The sequence below is a fragment of the Lygodium microphyllum genome, chromosome 1 (genome assembly GCF_053477565.2).
Source record: "Lygodium microphyllum isolate KBCC chromosome 1, Lygodium_microphyllum_v1.1.10, whole genome shotgun sequence".
NCBI classification, from domain to species: Eukaryota; Viridiplantae; Streptophyta; class Polypodiopsida; order Schizaeales; family Lygodiaceae; genus Lygodium; species Lygodium microphyllum.
Window position 1 is genome coordinate 141342384 of NC_141135.1, and position 18351 is coordinate 141360734.

At 39.3% G+C, this 18351-nt stretch overlaps 1 protein-coding gene across 1 annotated transcript; it reads left to right on the top strand.

The window, feature by feature from the left end:
* Positions 1-6276: 6276 nt before the first annotated feature.
* On the top strand, positions 6277-17058 carry LOC148041747 (Ribosomal protein L24e family protein). The gene is made up of 4 exons (XM_087682008.1): positions 6277-6436; positions 15711-15824; positions 15915-16051; positions 16127-17058. The coding sequence occupies exons 1-4, from the start codon at positions 6356-6358 to the stop codon at positions 16305-16307; spliced, it is 513 nt and encodes a 170-aa protein (XP_087538134.1). The 5' UTR covers positions 6277-6355; the 3' UTR covers positions 16308-17058.
* Positions 17059-18351: the final 1293 nt, after the last annotated feature.

Genomic DNA, 18351 nt, shown 5'->3' on the forward strand with positions numbered 1-18351 from the left:
AGCTACTTCCTAGAGACTTTGTTGATAGGAAAGAAACCCTAACTTCAGGTCGGTCCTAAGTGGGAACTGTCGGACACTTCCACTCAAGGCAGACTCGGGAAGACCTAGATCACAAACCCTGTGGCATTCCTTGCGAGTGCCAGGTGGCGCTTTTTAGACTCTCTTCCCGATGGACTGCTAAGACGTGTCCCACACGTGGACGAGCGGACACGTTACAAAAAATGCCAAAGTTGATAGTATGTTTGTTATTGAGGACTTTGAAAATGAAGATGAGGATCCAAACATTATGAGTCATGCTAAAATTAAGAATCATGATGAGAAGAGTGGTCACAAGAACAATCTTATGATTCATTTGATAGTTTTTCCTTTTACCTAAGTGACATGTGCCATTTGATCCCAATGGAAATGACTTTTCTCGTGTTGCCACTTTAGCCTACTCCATCTCAATGGATGCATGGATTGGTTCTAAGAGACCAAGAATACTCAAAATACAAGGAAGCATCCATGGGAAGAATGTCTTTATTTTAATAGTTAGTGGTAGCACCCACAATTTCATCAATAAATCTGCCATGGATTGATTGAAGTGTCTACCCACAAAATTAGAGCATCCAATAAAGGTACAAATAGTTAATGGATATGAAGAAATAAGTGCTCAAATGTGCTCACATTATACCTTGTTGAAAATTATGAAGTACCAATGGACTTGATTGCACTAGAAATGGGCCCTATTAACGTTGTTCTAGGATGTGATTGGCTAAAGTAATTGGGTAAGATCACATTGGACTCCTCTCAACTACACATGGAATTTGTGGAGTAATGGATACCTAGTACACATAGGGGTTCAACATGTATCATATTTTTAGCTTGTAACTACTAAGCAACTCAAGAAAGAGTTCAAGAAGCAATCTTGGATCTTTATATTGCATCTCAATATGGAAACCAAAAATTAGCCTAAGAATTCAAGAAGTGATGCATCTCTAAAAGCTCAATTCGAGGAGTACAATGATTTGTTTTAGATACCCACAACTCTCCCTCAAAAAAGATCATTTAATCATCCTATCAATCTAGAGCACACCTCAAAGGTTGCTAACAAACCCCCTTATAGGCTCTCAAAGTGTGAAAGAGAAGAAAGGGTCAAGAAAATTAATGACTTGTTAGAGATGGGATTCATAAAACCTACTTCTTCGCCATATGCTTCTCTAGTGTTAGTGGTTAAGAGGAAAGATGGTTCTTTTTGTAAGTGTGTAGACTACAAGAACTTGAATAAGAGTACCATCATGGACGTGTACCCTATTCCATAGGTTGATGAACTCTTGGATGAGCTTAAGGGGGCTAAATTATTCACAAAGATAGACTTGACGTTGGATTATCATCAAATCAAGATGTGAGAGAGTGATGAGATAAATATAACTTTTAGGGTTGACAGAGGGCTTTATCACTTTCTTGTAATGCCATTCAACTTGATGAATGCCTCAACCACTTTACAAAGTCTTGTGAATAAGATACATCAATCCTTTATTCTCAAATTTGGGTTGGTCTTCTTCAATGATATTTTCATTCGCATTAAATCATTGGAGATCCATTTTATCCCACATAAGAAAGATGTTTGATATGTTGAAACAACATAGACTCTTTGCCAAGGAGACAAAATGTGCCTTCATTCGAATTGAAGTAGAGTACTCATAACACATTATAAGTGAAGAGGGGTTTCGGGTTGGCCCAAAGAAAGTACCTTGTGTTTGTGATTAGCCAACACCCACCAATACCAATTCCCTTCATGGATTCCTAAGTCTATCTTCTTTCTACTATCACAAGCATTATGTGACCATTGTAGCACCACTAACAAATGGGCTAAAAAAGGAAGCAATCATTTGCAACTCCATTTCCAATAGCAACTTCAATCAGTTAAAGGAGTTGCTCACTTCAACTGCTCTTATTATACTCTAGCTTGATTTCTCAAAGGAATTTACCATTTAGTGTGATCCTAGTAGATGCGGTATTAGTGTTGCCTTACTTCAAGAGTATGGGGTCATAGCTATTGAAAGTTGTAAGTTGAGTGACAAAGAGATAAAAATGAATGTATATGACTAGGAGATGTTGACTATCTTGCATGCTATTAAGGAATAGCATAGCTATCTTTATGGCAATAGATTTGGAGTAGAGAGTGACCATAGGGTACTCACGTACTTTCTTACACAATCTAATCTTTCTCCAAAGCAAAGAAGATGGATGGTTGCTCTCTAGAATTATAATTTTGATATTATCCACACTAGGTGCAAAAACAATATTGTGGTTGATTCGTTATCAACAATGTGGGCTTGTAAAGTATCCTCCATGACTCAACTTCATCATCATGATTGGATTGATGAATTGCAAGAGACTTATCTTTTGGATGAAAAAATCAGCCATCTTTTTTAGAAATTGCAATAAGATTTAATGGAGGAAAATTCCCATTTTCATCTTAAGAATGATCTCAAATGGTTTCATGGCAAGATTGTTATTCCTTACACTTCCTTATTCAAGTAGAAGATCATGGAGCAAATGCATTCTTAATTGATAGTTGGTCACTTAGGGGTATTTAAATTTTATGATAAGATTTCTAAAGCTTTCATTGGAAAGGATTATGGAGAAATGTGAAGGACTTTGTGTATTCCATGTTAGCAAAACACAGACGACATCCATAAGTCTGGAGGTCTACTATAGCCATTGGCTATTCCAAAGGATAAATGGACACACATCACTATGGACTTCATCACTAGCTTGCCTATAGTTAAGAATGGGTGGAACAATATCTACGTGATAGTGGACATGTTGACAAAAGCAGCTCACTTTATCCCTTAGAGATCATTGGGTTCATCTAGTTGAGTTTGCTTATAATAACACTACACATACTAGTATTGCAGTTTTCCCTTTTGAGACTTTGTATGGTTATAAAGTGCCCCTCTTAACAATTATGTTCAATGAAAGGAAGAGTTGGAAAGAATACAAGCTCTAGTTCATCAGTGCAAAGTGAACATGAGGAAGGCACAAGAGCATATGAAACTTTATATTAATGAGAGACGGTGACCCATGGAGTTTTAGGAAGGAGAGCTAGAGTTTTTAAGGGTACCCAAGTCTTACTATGCTACATTGAAAGATGGCTCTAGTAACAAATTGGCACATTGCTATTATGGACCATACAAGATCCTTAAATAGATTAGAGAGTCTGCTTCCTTCTACTACTAAAATCCATAATGTTCTCCATACAACTCAACTTAAACTCTTCGTTTCCTCACAAGTGGATTATCTTGAGGAGTTGCCACCAATGGATGAAGAGAAAATCATCCAGTATATTCTTGAGGTGGTTATTGGCCAACAGGAAGAGAAGCTCTCGTACTAGATCCATAGAGGAATATCTTATCAAATGGAAATGTTTACCTTCAAAAAATGACCCTTCTTGGAGTATAGTGTCTCTAGTGGAGGAGTTTCCTTTATCTCAAAGAGGCCTCTTTGACAGCTAAAGATTAGACAAATCTAGGTCTATTTCATTGCTGACAACTCTCAAATAGCTCATTGTTTTAAAATAAATTTTATCCAGATTAATTTTTTTAGATGACCTATCCATATGGCCTGAAAGTACATGTCATGAGCTTTTTTTAAATATATGGCATACATAATTTAGATAAGTATATCAAAAGTTATCTTAGTTTTACTATAGTTGGGACTGTTGTAGATAACATGCTATTAATTGTTTGCAGGTCAAATTCTATGAAGATATTGTGACCAAGATTTCATCTTTATGGCCTATGATGGATGTACATATGGTCTACTTGGTCCTCTTCTTGGTTTGCAATCAGTTTTATAACAATTTCTTTAGATTGTCCCTATTGTTGTAATCATTGTAACAGAGTAGTACTCTATCATTCTCATTGTAAATCATTTGTAGTAAGCTCTTCTCTTGTTTTTGAAGGCAAAAACTCTTCGGTGGGGATGGATTGTGATGAAATGGAAAATAGAAAATCACTTTTTAGTGAGAGAATAATCCTCTAGCCACATTAGCATGTGTATAAGATGTAAGAGAATTATTTTTATCATCATTCATGCAGTAATACAAATCCTCTTCATCTCCAACCTTCTTGCTTCAGCTTTTATGGCTTCCTCTCCTTTCTCTCTCTTTCTATTTTTCTTTCTATTTCTAGTCTTTATTACTCCTTGTCTAAACTTTCTCACTCTTATGTAGAATTTATGTATCCTCTTAGCCTCCTTCTTTATAGTGGATGATGAAAGATGCATGTGACATATGCATATGTGATTTTAATGCTACCTTATACGAATATGAAGAAAATAAAACAACACTAAATATTTCTTAATAAAACTAATATGTAGTTAGGGTAGTTTATTGAAAGGAGGGCATGAAAACTTAAGAGTTGTTTTTACCCTATTGAATATTAAGTGCAAGCTACAAATAACAAGTATCTTTTATCTATATTATCAAAAGCTTTTTGGCTATAGCCATGCACCAGTCATAGAAGTACCCTATGGTTGCCATGTGACATTGATTGAAGCTTCTTGAGCTTATATCATAGTTTCTTACTCTTCTCCTTGTTTGCTCTCGCTCACTCACTTACTCACACACTCTCTCTTCATTGGACGACTCAACCATCTAGGGTTGGCATTTGATGTCATTGTATTATTATTATTATTATTTTCCTCTCTCTGTCTCTGTCTCTCTCTGTCTCTAACCTATATTCAGTATAAGAGCAAGGATGGCTCCGCATTGATGGTGGCATGGACGGGAGAGGGAGAGATGGAGGGTAGAGCAGCGATGACATTCATGTCATCACTGACGTCATCATCATCACCTTATTCTTTTGTTTTTCTTCATCTCTCTCAATTGGTGGGAGACATGGTAGGCGTGGACAAGGAAATCAACAAAGGTAGGAGGCACACACAAAGGCGAGTAGCGGGTGATAATGGGAATGCAAGAAGAGAGAGGTAATATTAATTAATGTTATAGTATATTTAATATTAATTGCTAATTAGAAATAACATATTAATTACTTATCAATTATATGTAATTTAATTATAGGTTATATTGCATTTTCATGAGCGAGTGCCACATCCCCATAAATTACGTTTTGTGCATTTAACATTATATTAGTCTAAGTTGCCAAAGCTTTCAAAGTTCAGATTATGCTCCTTATATCAACCTCCCATGAACTTTCTTGCTGCACAAAACATGCATTTGAAGAATATTGATGTGAAGCACCGGGAGAACACTATGCAAAGTGCCAGGAGAATTAATGCATGGAGCCCCTAGTCCTCCTTAATGCATTTTTTGCTCTTTCACATTTTAGAAAAGCACGAAAACAAAGTTTTCATTCACTTACATGTTAGTTAATAGATCTTATCTTTCTTAGCTGATTTCTTGAATAGAAACTAGACTTTGGTGAGAATATGAGAGCTTTTATTGGTAGGAATTGCCTAGGGGTTGCAAGCCAGATAAAAAGCCAAATAGATTATGAAAGTGTAGATGAGCTGCATAAATTATCCATGTATTATGCTCGATATCATTTCAAAAAGGTAATTTGAGTTGCCTTTATCTCCAAGAATCATTTACTTCTAGTTGATCACATGATGCTAGTTAGCCATCACTATACTTTTTGTAATATTTTTCTAAAGACCTTGAATCTCCTTGTAGTTCCAAAAAGGGTAATTCGTGCTATCCTATGTATTGGTGACTCTTTTGCCACAGCTAAATGCCAATTACTAGGCAATGTAAATATCTATGTTTCATTGAAATTTGTACTGCATACGTGTATAAAGAGACAAGTCATCAGCAAAAGCTTCTCAAAAGGCCTCCCAATTCTCTATGATATTCACATGATAAGAAAAAGTATGATAATTAAAATTACTAAAATTTAAAATTAAATTTCATAACTATGGGTACTATCATCAGCTCATTAGCAAAAACAACAACAAAGTGGCAAGTGAAAAGGAAACCTATTGCTATTGAAAAAGAATGGAAGGAAAATAAAAACGTTAACCTCAGTAACATCGATTCTACTGTTAACATGGACGAGTGAGTCAAACACCAATAGAAACTCTCCAATTTTTAAAATAATCTTCTAAAGGAAGACACTTCAACCCTCTAACAACAATCAAACGCTATAGCCTTGAAAAAAACAAAAGCATCCCCTTACGAGAAATACCCTTACATTGCAACGCCTAAGCAATTGGGGCGCATCAAATCAAATTATTTATTATTTAATAATGCTTATTATGGTTAAGAGAAGAACCTTTCCAAAGACGAACTCCCATAGGCTTCCCTGAAGCTTAGGGTGGGTTCTTTCCTTCGAGGAGGTCTTCCTGCGACATGAGGCTCGAGAAGTGCTGGTTCTGCTCATCCACCGTTTACCCTGGCCATGGCATCATGTTCGTGCGGAACGACGCAAAGGTAAGCATCTTCCTGTCTGTCGCACCTCAGGCCTTTTCCGCGGATAGCTCTCTTCCCATGCTTCTGGCCTTTCAAGGCTTAGGAAAAGTATGCTTGAAGGTGCCATGCGTGGTCCATGGGTTTTGCCTTTGTGTGATACTGTAGTAAAAGCATGCGCATCGATGTACTGAGTGTAACCACATTCCATTCAACTAGGTGCTTGTGGCTTGAGTGACAAACCATGCGAGGCAGTTATCAGTCAGTCGATTTTGCTGAATCACGATACCTCCTCGTCCCATGCGAATTTTAGATTTTTCGAAGCGTTATGTCAGAATGTTGTGGAGCAACGGAAGGAAAAGACAGAGCCGCTATAAACACAATACTCAAAAGTAATGAACTCGCGAGACTTAATCCATCATATTCTAGAGCACAAGAGTGTGTACAAATGCATGGGGTTGTGGGCAACCAACAGAGTGTCCCCCAGTCTCCCTTCCTCAAGCAAGATGCGATGTGCTTGTATTAATTGATCTAAGATGGCGAAAAGGAAACTAATAAATAGATTGTAATAATACAATGGAATGATTAGGTCGATGAGTCTCAAAAATAGGCCAAATTTATGGATCAGCCAACAATAAACGTGGTTCATGCTCAGAAATGAGATGCTTTAAATTGCGTGCTTGTATAGCTATGATATGTACAATGCTGATGCCCTCTCTTTGATCATTGGTGGTAAGTACAATAAAATATACAATGATAGAAGACCCACCATAGTACATATAGCAATGACAATCAAATAGGTCCACGGATATCCAAATAGTGGGTGATCAAGACACCATCAAGGATTCTTGGAGAGACACTGATGTCAATGTTGATTATTACAATCCTTGATAGTAGGGAGTAGAAACAATTGAATCTCAATGCCGATCATGAACCAACTCCGTGGAAAGCACTACCATGACCATGGATTCCTTGCCTTTGGCCAAACTAGCCAAGTGTTCCCTCATGTGGGAAGAGACTAGGAGCAAAGACCACTCTTTGTTGTACCTCCCGTCATGAACCTAAAAGGCAAACTAGATTCTGGATTTGAATTTGCTAGACTTCATTGAGGCATGTAGATATCCACACTTAGTGTCCACCACGTAAATGTATGAATGAGGCTCAACTATCCCACCACTACCACCATTTTACACTCCCTCTTTGGCATTGGAGAGGTGTGAGGAATGACAACGTCACTAGACTAGAAGAACAAGTTCGGAGCCACTATAGCCGTTGCCATGTGGCTAGATCGGAGTCTGAATCCAAGAGAATTGAGATTGGAGGAGTCTTGGTCCTTCTTCTTCTCTTTCTCCTTCTATTTTTGCAACATTGCTAGCTTTTCGCAATCCTTGTGGAGGTTCTCCTTTTCACAGTAGTGGTAGCAACTAGCCTTCTTCTTCTTCTTCTTCTTCTTCTTCTTCTTCTTCTTGTATGTGTCACCCCTCTCTGAGGCAACCAAAGCACTCAAAAGGTGGCCACTAGAACGAGATGGAATTTAGGTCTTCATGATTATTTGCACCCATAGTTTGCCATCAGACAGAGTAAGTAGAGGACTTGTGGAATAATAAACATGTATACCTTGCACCGATTGTGCAAAATGTCCATATTAAGCATGTGAGGAAGAGGCAATGAATCTGAATAGAAGGTTGAATGCAATGGAGAACTGATCAGTCCTTGCATGCAGCCCCAGGCATCAGTGAGGGCACCGGATTAGGTTGACGATGATGGCTGTATGGAGGTGGAGAATACTGGAGATGGAGTGTGCTTAACTTGCAAAAGAAAGATGAATGCAAAAGAAAGATGAATGCATGCTGCCTCCAACCTGCCTAGCAAAAAATAGCCAAATTTGGCCGACCTGAAAATGGCCTATAATATGATGCAGTTGGCCACCATGAAATGGTCCAACAAGCATACCAGCCTGCAATAAATGCAAAAATGCTGGTGACAATCTCTGTGCAGGCTGCCTACTACCTGGCTTAAAAAAGAGGCTGCCTGGCCACTGCAAAGGCTGGAAACTGGCCATTGACAGTGTGAATACACCCAACACTCATTGAAAAAAGAAATGCACACACCTAGACTGGGGTGAAATAGTCAGAGCTCCTTTGTCTCCATCAAACTCTGACAGAGCTCACAATTAAGAGAGATTAGATTGATAAAATACAGGCTAACATGGACAGGCTTCAAGGGGGATTGCATCGATAAAGATGGCTTAGACATCTCTGACAGTGTTCTAATGTGCTCTTCAATGCCAAGCTTTCTTGATCGAGGCTTTTGTGTTAGTTGAGAGCACCCGGCTTTGATACCATGGAAAGAGATGCTAGGGCAAAAAAAGAGAGTTGCAGAATGTGTGAGAACATGATGAATATGGTTTGTAGAATGCTCAATGAAGATGAATGAATATGGGAGTGTAAATGATGCAATGGGGGCCTCAAACCTCTGTGTCTCAAGGACCGGTGATCAAGTGAACTGAGAGTGGTGTCGAGAACAGCTCCAAGAAGCTGGCTGTACATCTGAGGATGAGACTCAGGCTGTTGGAGCAAAAACGTAGTGATGACGACAGTATGGCAGTGGCTGCCTGTGGTCTGAATCAGCAAGTGATCATGAAGATGGGCTGGCGGCAGCTTCAAAACAGGGTGGTGGCAATGGCAGCAACTGCGGCAAGGGGGGGGGGGGGGGTCCAATCTGGCTGATGGTGATGGTGGCAGGCTGGCAGTAAATGTAGTGGGAGGGTGAACTTCCTCCAAGCTGGCATTGACCCCCAGATGGGTGTGGGCAGCAAGGGGATAAAGGCTGATGGCTGTATGATGAAGGATGAGATGGGCTGCCCACAACATGCTCTTTTATATATAGGGTTTTTGGGCGATTGTTTTCCTATTCACAAATAAAGCCGTTTAGCTTTTTGGGGCTGTTTGTCAGGAGTAAAACTACGCATTAATGCATGATAATAAAGGAGTAATGCATGCCTAAATTTTGGTGGCTCAATCCACCCTTGGAGTCACGTGCCTTATTGTTGGTATGCTATGCTTTGCATCTTTGGCTTATAATATGGATCCTTTGACCATGGTTGAGATCTTTTGTTCATTGTCATTGCTTTTGTTTACATGTTCTTTGTGTCCCTATCTTGCATGCTTATTGCTTCTGCTTCCATTCAGTGCGTTCTCACATTAGTTTCCTCAACTTTTAGTTAATATTTGCATAAGATGCTCCTCCTAGTACACTCTAGTTCCTTTGTTACTCATTTTGGGTGTAATGATGTATTGATTGCACACCTTTCACTTCATTTAGCATTTTTGTGCCTCCATGGCAGCATTTTTGCTATTCTCAGCTTCCCTCATGTTTTCATCAGCTGTTCATGTTCTTGCTGCAAGTGTGTGTTAAGATTGTGGGAGAGAAGGAAGGAGTCTCACTTGTAGCTTTCTTGCTTGCACAATGGGGGAATACACACACAGGTGGAGGCTGAAAACAGTTTTCCTCTTCTTAGTTGTGTAAGCCAAAAGTACTCTGATACAAAGAAATAGAAGAACCCTATATATGGGTCTCAAACCAAAGACAACTAACTAAGGTGGCATACTAACTGAGCCACGAACTAGAGTAGATAAGGATAGCTGTCATCTAGCTATTATTCATGGGCGGTGTACCAACCGCATCTGTAACTGACAAGTCGGTGACATAAATGCACAACGGTCACCCTGGCATATCACGAGTGGAGCTCGATATCTCAATACTCCCCCTCGAGCTCAATCCCAATTCTTGCATACCAAGCAGGTCTCTGAACTTGCGCAGCTTCTCTGCGCCCAATGCCTTCGTAAATATGTCAGCTATTTGATCCTCTGTGCTGACATAAACTAGATCAATAAGACCAAGTAAAATCCTCTCTCTCACATAGTGATAATATACCTCAATGTGCTTTGTTCTAGCATGATAGACTGGGTTATTTGCTAAGTGTATACTACTTATGTTGTCACAATAAATGACAACTGGTCCATTTGTAGACTGATGCATATCATAAAGTAGCTTATGCAACCAAGCTACCTCACATACAGCCATTGTTGCATCCCTGTACTCAGCCTCTGTGCTCGACAAGGTAACTGTAGGCTGTTTCTTGCTGCTCCAAGTGACTGCAGCACTCCCAAAAGAGAACATATATCCACTGGTAAATCGTCTATCAGAAATACTACCAGTCCAATCAGCATTAGTGTATCCATGCAATTGTATCTGAATCCGTGTCTCATAAAATAGTCCATACTGCAGTGTGGACTTTATATACCTGAGTATACGTCTAGCCGCATCCAAATGTGGTTTTCTTGGAGCCTGCATAAACTGACTTACCAATCCAACATTATAGCTCAAATCTGGCCTGGTAATAGTCATATAAATCAAACTTTCTACTATGCGTCTATACATAGTAGGGTCTTCTAAAAGCTCACTTGCATCTGCGCTCAGCTTCACATTCTGCTCCAAAGGAATTGAAATAGGCTTACAGCCTGTCATCCCATATTTGGACAGCATATCCAATCCATACTGCTTCTGCAAGAGCCGTATCCCACTTGGTGATCTAATCACCTCAATGCCCAAAAAATAACGCAACTCTCCCAAATCCTTCATCTCAAACTTCTGCTTTAATAGCATTTTCACATGAAGGATATCTTCATCACTGTCACTTGTCATAATCAAATCATCAACATAAATGACAAGTAGCATAATATATTTCTCTGTTTTTCTCACATAAAGTGAGAAATCTGCCTTGGAAATCTGAAAGCCAATAGTGACAAGATACTGTCCTATCTTGTCAAACCATGCTTTAGGTGCTTGCTTCAAGCCATACAATGCTTTTTTCAACCTGCAAACAAACTCAGAATGAACAGCATGCACATAACCTGGTGGCTGCTCCATATATACCTCTTCTTGCAAATCACCATGTAAGAAGGCATTCTTTACATCCATCTGATGTAAAGACCATTCCTTTGATGCAGCCATAGCAATGACTGCTCTTACGGTTGCCATCCTTGCAACCGGACTGAATGTTTCTTCATAATCAATGCCATATGTTTGTGCATACCCCTTAACTACTAATCTTGCCTTGTATTTGTTCACAGAACCATTTGCATTGTGTTTCACCTTATAAACCCACTTACAGCCAATTGCATTCTTACCTTTAGGCAAAGGTACCAATTCCCATGTAGCATTTGCTTCCAAGGCATCCATTTCTTTATCCATGGCTTTCTTCCATTTTTCTTTTCCCATGGCTTCCTCAAAAGAAGTGGGTTCTGGTTCGTGTATCACTTTGACTATATATGCATAGTGAATGACTGTAAATTCATCATATTTCAGCCTATCCACAGGATATCTAGCTCTGGTAGACCTGCGTAAAGTAGGTTCACTCCCAGGTGCTCTCAAAACATCCTTGGTCTTCCTTACTTCAAGTATAACAATAGAAAGAATACCCAACTCATCATCAATGCTCTGTTCTGAGCCACTGGATTCACCATCCACATAAGAGTGACCTACATTCACATCAAACATGGGCTGATCTACCTTCTCTTTTCCTTTTCGTGAAACCTGCATACCACTATCTGCATTGCTTTGAGAAGATTCTCCTGATCTCAATCTGCCTGTCTATGGCGAAGAATGTGAACCACTGCTAGAGGACGCTCCAGGTCCACTAATATTTTGTGATTGTTGCTGTGAATTCTGTGCAGCATTACCATTTTGTGCATCTACATCATCAATCACATTTACTGGTTTATACCAGCTACTCATCTCATCAAAAACATCTCTGCTCACTGTAAACTTACGAGTAGAAGGGTTATAGCATCTATATTCTTTCTGCTGCAGAGAGTAACCAATAAAGATGCACTTCTCAGCTTTTGGATCCAACTTGGATCTCAACTCATCTGGCACATGAACATAGATAATGTAATAAAAAATCTTCAAATGAGAAATATCTGGTTTCCTACCAGTATACCTCTCCTCTGGAGTTATCCCATGTATTGCTGTAGTGGGAGTCCTATTCATTATGTAGATTGCTGTAGCAACTGCTTCAGCTCAGTAAAAATCTGGCAAGTCTTTTTCGTTGAGCATGGCACGAGATACCTCTCCAATATGCCTGTTTTTTCTTTCTGCAATTCCATTTTGTTGTGGGGTATGACTGCATGAATATTGTTGCTTTATTCCATGCTCCTGGAGGAACCTTGCAAACTCATTTGAGAGGTACTCTCCCTCTTCATCTTACCTTAGGCATTTTATTTGCAGGCCTGTTTTTTTTTCAACCATAGCTTTAAGAGTTTTGAAATACCCAAAAACTTCACTTTTCTTTTTCATAAAATACACTCAAACTTTTTTACTATAGTCATCAATAAAAGTGACAAAATAATGACAGCCTCCAAGAGATGCAGCTTTAGTAGTCTACACATCAGAGTGGATTAATTCCAATGGCTTCTTACTCTCTTGAACATGTTTAGGAAATGGTTTCCTTGCCTGTTTTCCAAACTGACAGGGCTTCACATAACTTATGCATTTCTGCAACCTTGAATTTAGGTAATCCTGCAACAATATTTTGGGCCTGCATTGATTTAAGTCGCTGTACATTATTAACATGACCAATGCGTTTATTTCAGATATCAATATCTGCAACTACACCGGTTCCATGTGCAAACATTGCTGCACTCAATTTAGACATGTCTGCATTCAACGTAAACATTCTGCCCTTCTTATTTCCTTTTGCTATCAAGAGACCTTTATTTTTCATATCCTCAACAAAGCATCCATGAGGATTAAATATGACCTGCAAGCCCTGCTCAACCATTTGACCAACAGAAACCAGATTCTTGGTGATATTCGGGACATGAAATACATCGGACAGGTATTTCTTTTTCCCATCCTACATAGACAAATGAATTTTTTCAATCTGCACAATAGGATGTGCAGTATCATCACCAGTCTCCACAAATCCTGGTTTTTCCATTTTCCTGCATCCTTCATCTATTCTGCATGACCTTTCATGTGGTTGGATGCACCTGAGTCAACATACCATACATCGTTGCTTTTTTCTGTACTTGTTACAGAATTGTTCATGTGTTGCACCATAAACAAATGCTCATTTCTGTCATCACCCTGTCTACTAGAAGATGCATAATTTTCTTGTTTCAATTTCCCATTCATAATGTCATTCTGCTTTTTATAGTAGTCTTTAGCCATATGATCCATTTTACCACAGTAGTAGCATTCAACATTGTTGTTTGCATTTTGGCCTCTTTGCCATCCACTACGACCTCTTTGGCTCCTTCTGCCTCTAGAGTTCCCACGTCCTCCTCCATAGAATTGGTTTTCTTGAGTTTGCTGCATATTGTGATTTCTACCACGGCCTCCAGATCGGCCTCCTCTACCTCTGCCTCTACCTCTTCCAGCATTCGAGTAGAAGACGGCTTCTTTTGAAGTTCCTCCTGAAGAAGATGCACCACCATTTCTCTGCTCCTCAGAAATTAGAAGAGCAATCAACTCCTCAAAATCATGAAATCTTTCACGGATGAAAATGGATGTTCGGAACTGTGCATAGACCATTCAAGGTCACAGAAACTAAATCATCATCTTCCACTAGCGACCCAATGGAAGCAAGTGCATCTGCAATTTTCTTCACCTTCATGTGGTAGTCATTGATACTCATACTTTCTCTTTGCACATTGTGCAACTCTTGCTTGAGCTGCATTTTTCTGGTTTGCGTATTTGTGCTATACATTTTTGACAGAGTATCCCATGCCTCCTTTGGCGTACTTGCATCCTGAATATGCACAATCATAGAGTCTGAAATGCTAATAGACAGCCAGTACATAACTTTTTTGGCTCTCTCATGCCATGATTTAAATGCCTGCATTTGCTGTTGATTGGGAACATCAGGAAGAACTGGTTCTTCTTCATTTTCTACAACGAATTCCCAATATCCTTTTCCCATAAGGAAATTCGTCATTTTGAACGTCCATGCTTGGAAGTTGTTCTTGTCAAGCTTTTCAGTGACAATCTGTGAAAGAGAATCAGACGCCATTGCAGAACACTGCAAAAAATTCTGTCACTGCAAAGAACACAGCTTTAGCCTCACAAGGGCAAATCTGCAAAACTGGCGAAAGTGGTATTCGACCACACAGTCACTTCCTAGTGACGATTTTGCATCAACAGGCAACAAGGATAATTCTGTAACTCCCAATGTCTCTGCGCACAGGCATACGATGCAATTTCTACAATAACTTTTCACCGACCTGTAGAACAGTGGTCGCACAACATAAAACAGGGCATTTTCTTGAGTGCGTGCAGAAAACTTCCACCTCCAAAACAGTCCTCGAAATGGCCTCAAATAAAAAAAACAGGGTCACTTAGGGCTAAAGCCTCCCCCGCAGCATATACTGCCCTCTTGCTTCACCGCGAAGGGTGTCTCAACCTGAGACAATGCACTCTTGTACTTTTCGGCTGTGCTACCTGCAGAGATTTGCTCCCAAAACAGAAAAATGAAAGCAACACTGGTCCTCTTACTAGAACACCGCGAACTTGGTTTGCTTTCTTGAGCTCCTTACCACGAACAAGGCTCTAATACCATGTCAAGATTGTGGGAGAGAAGGAAGGAGTCTCACTTGTAGCTTTCTTGCTTGCACAATGGGGGAATACACACGCAGGTGGAGGCTGAAAACAGTTTTCCTCTTCTTAGTTGTGTAAGCCAAAAGAACTCTGATACAAAGAAATAGAAGAACCCTATATATGGGTCTCAAACCAAAGACAACTAACTAAGGTGGCATACTAACTGAGCCACGAACTAGAGTAGATAAGGATAGCTGTCATCTAGCTATTATTCATGGGCGGTGTACCAACCGCATCTGTAACTGATAAGTCGGTGACATAAATGCACAACGGTCACCCTGGCATACCACGAGTGGAGCTCGATATCTCAACAGTGTGCATATTCTTGCCTTTGTTCCAAATAGATTCTGCTGTGGAGAAACTTTCACCTTCGAAGGATTGGGAGCAAGCATAGCTTGTCAACAGTAGTTGGTGCTAGCTATTGTAATAATGCCATTTCTGTTAGATCACCACTTGTGTCAATGGTTTTTCCTTTTGAAGCAAGACCATGAGAATGGCTATGAGTTTTTCTTTTGAAGTGAATTGGCAAGAAAACTCTGTGCCACCTTAATATTCTATTTGGCTAGTTTGATGATGGATGTGCCATTGCATGTACAATCTTCACAGACTTTCACTGTGCTGACCTATGATATTACAGATTTTCAGGTTCTGCAGATCAAAATGCCACAAAAACTTCAAAATGAAGCGTAATCCTCGGAAGGTTAAATGGACAAAAGCCTACAGAAAATTGCATGGCAAAGAGTTGACACAGGTATTTTTGAATCAATGATTGAACTAATGGGTTGAAAGCAGTTGGGAATAATTTTACTTTGGGAAATTAATTGCTCATCTGCAATGACAGGATGCCACTTTCGAGTTTGAGAGGAAGCGCAATAGACCAGAGCGCTATGACAGGAATGTGGTAGAGAACACATTAAAAGCTATTAAGAAGATTGATGAAGTGCGCATCAAGCGGGAATCAAAGTTCTGGGAGAGCAGGTTTGAACAGTTACATCTCTGCATCCTTGAAAGTTCCTGGTCTATGACTGAAACTTGCTTGATTTGTACTTTCAGAATGAAAGTCAAGAAGGAGAAAAAGACAGCTGCTTTGGAGTTGGAGCAGAATATTCATCTGGTGAAGGCTCCTGTTGCCTTGGAAGCAGATCCTTCATTGACATTGCCAAAGAAGACGGAGAAACTAAAGGTAAGGGTAGGGACTTCAAAAGAGCAAGAAGCGAGGTCTATGGAAGAATAGTTGCTACATCAGTATTCTGGACAGTTTCTGGGGTTTGGGCATGACAATTCAAACCCTACACCTCAGAGCCAATTGCATCAGTAAACCCTTACAACATACTGTATTATCTCACTCTACTGGAATTGTACTCTGGCATGCAGACATTGTAGTAGGGATGTTTCATGTGGATGAATAGCGATAGTATGCTTGAAACCTCAGCAGTGAAGATTGTATCTAGGTTTTTGTGTGCTATTCTCTACCAACTGGAGACAATTCCACTTCATTCTCTCAGGAAATAAGGCTATAGCCACCTGCTTGTCACATTAATGAGGGTGCTTCCAGATGCGCTGCATACACATTCCTATTGCTTGTAGGCACCACACTGTTAGCCTCTGGGATACACACAACAAAGCATATTTTACACATTTCTAAATCGAGATTCACCCTGTTTAGATTGGAGAGCTATGGATGTGGATCATCTCTTTGAGATCGATCTGTGGTGCACATATGTTAAGGGGAAAGCTGTGCCATTTTAGTGCTCTCTTCCACCTTAACAATGGGAGTTAGGGATTTCTCTAACAAGGATGACGATCATCATTTGTAGGCAATGATCTGGTATTGAACTATAATCTCTTTTCATGTATCCTTTCAATTTGTTTGTTTAGAATGACTGCAGTAGTCATTGCCAGTCCTCACACACAAGACAAGCCTTTTGAAGCATAGTTTACACATTTATAGTAAGGGCCTTTTAGCTTTTTGCCATCACCTTTTACTTTGTTTTTAGGGATCAAAAACCATTGACATGACAGTGTCTTTTTTGTGGTTCAAGGTATGCCAAGTAATCCTTTTGTATGTGCTTCAAGATGGTTTACTGGATATAGTGCACAAATATTCTATGTTTGGTTAATGTGTTTGCAATGTTGATAAACTTGATTGACTCTCTCATTTTTGCAAGTTAATGTAGTAACCATTGATTGTTTTATCCCCCTTAAGAAACAAACCAACCGTGTCATTCTAGTAAAACGCTTGATGGTTTGGAAACACTCATTCTGAAACTTAAGTTTTCTTTTGTTTTGATGGACTAAGGAATAGCAAGAATGCATATTGCAACAAGAGTACAATCTCTATTTCAACTTGCAAAAAAAAAGGGGAAGGAATATTGCTACTTTGTTTCACAAAGCATTTTATTTTGTGCTTGTGTAAATGAAGTGCCTTTGTAGTTGATTCATTTTTTCTAGCTTATTTCCTTGTTAAAGTTTATGACGTTTTGCTTAAGATTTGCATGTGTTTGTCTAGTTTTATCCATACATCGAAGCATTAAAACCTTATCTTGAGTGGACATGGTTTTGCATTTAGCTCTATAAAATTCATCTCACTTATTTTTAGTAGAGTATTAATGAACTCCGGCACCCGTAGAGCTTGAACATCTTGCTCATCATGTTTGAAGCTTTGCCCATTTCTCTATTGGCATAGGGATATTTGATGCTTTTTCAATATTTATCCCTTTGTATAAGCATAGGTGCAAATGCCATTTATGCACCAAAGAGGATTGTTAGCATAAAGTGATATGTATATACCAAATCACAAGGGTGTGTGAAATTGAGAAGACTCCTAAACTTTTACATCCATGTACACATTGCCTTTTAAGTATTGTGTGAGAAACCCAAAATGGGGAAGGTAGTAAGTAATAGAATGATAGGAATAGAGATTACAAGCCTTGCCTATTATAGAGGCCAACCTTGTAAAAGTAAGATGCAAAGACATAAGATGCTTCACACATTAAAGTAGACATAAATATTTCTTGTGGGGAATTTGACAATGGATGGATAATAGAATCTTGAGGGATTCACTATGGATATTTATATGGTACTAATTGAGTGTAACATAGGGGGTCTTGGGGGAAGTCGTATAAGTATATACATTCAAAGTGGTGCCCTATTAATTTTATTATTGTTTTGTTTTTTTTAGGGATAAGGGAGGGGGATGGGGGGGGAAAGGGTGTAGGGGGTGTTATATCCTTGAAGTAGTCAAAGAAATGCTAGCTTTCCAGCACACATGTACTCTC

Bases quoted from the DNA above. Each gene is read 5' to 3' on its own strand.
- LOC148041747 (XM_087682008.1), top strand. From the start codon at position 6,356: ATGAGGCTCGAGAAGTGCTGGTTCTGCTCATCCACCGTTTACCCTGGC. The intron at 15,825-15,914 runs GTATTTTTGAAT...CTGCAATGACAG, and splicing joins ATGGCAAAGAGTTGACACAG to GATGCCACTTTCGAGTTTGA. The intron at 16,052-16,126 runs GTTTGAACAGTT...TTGTACTTTCAG, and splicing joins TCAAAGTTCTGGGAGAGCAG to AATGAAAGTCAAGAAGGAGA.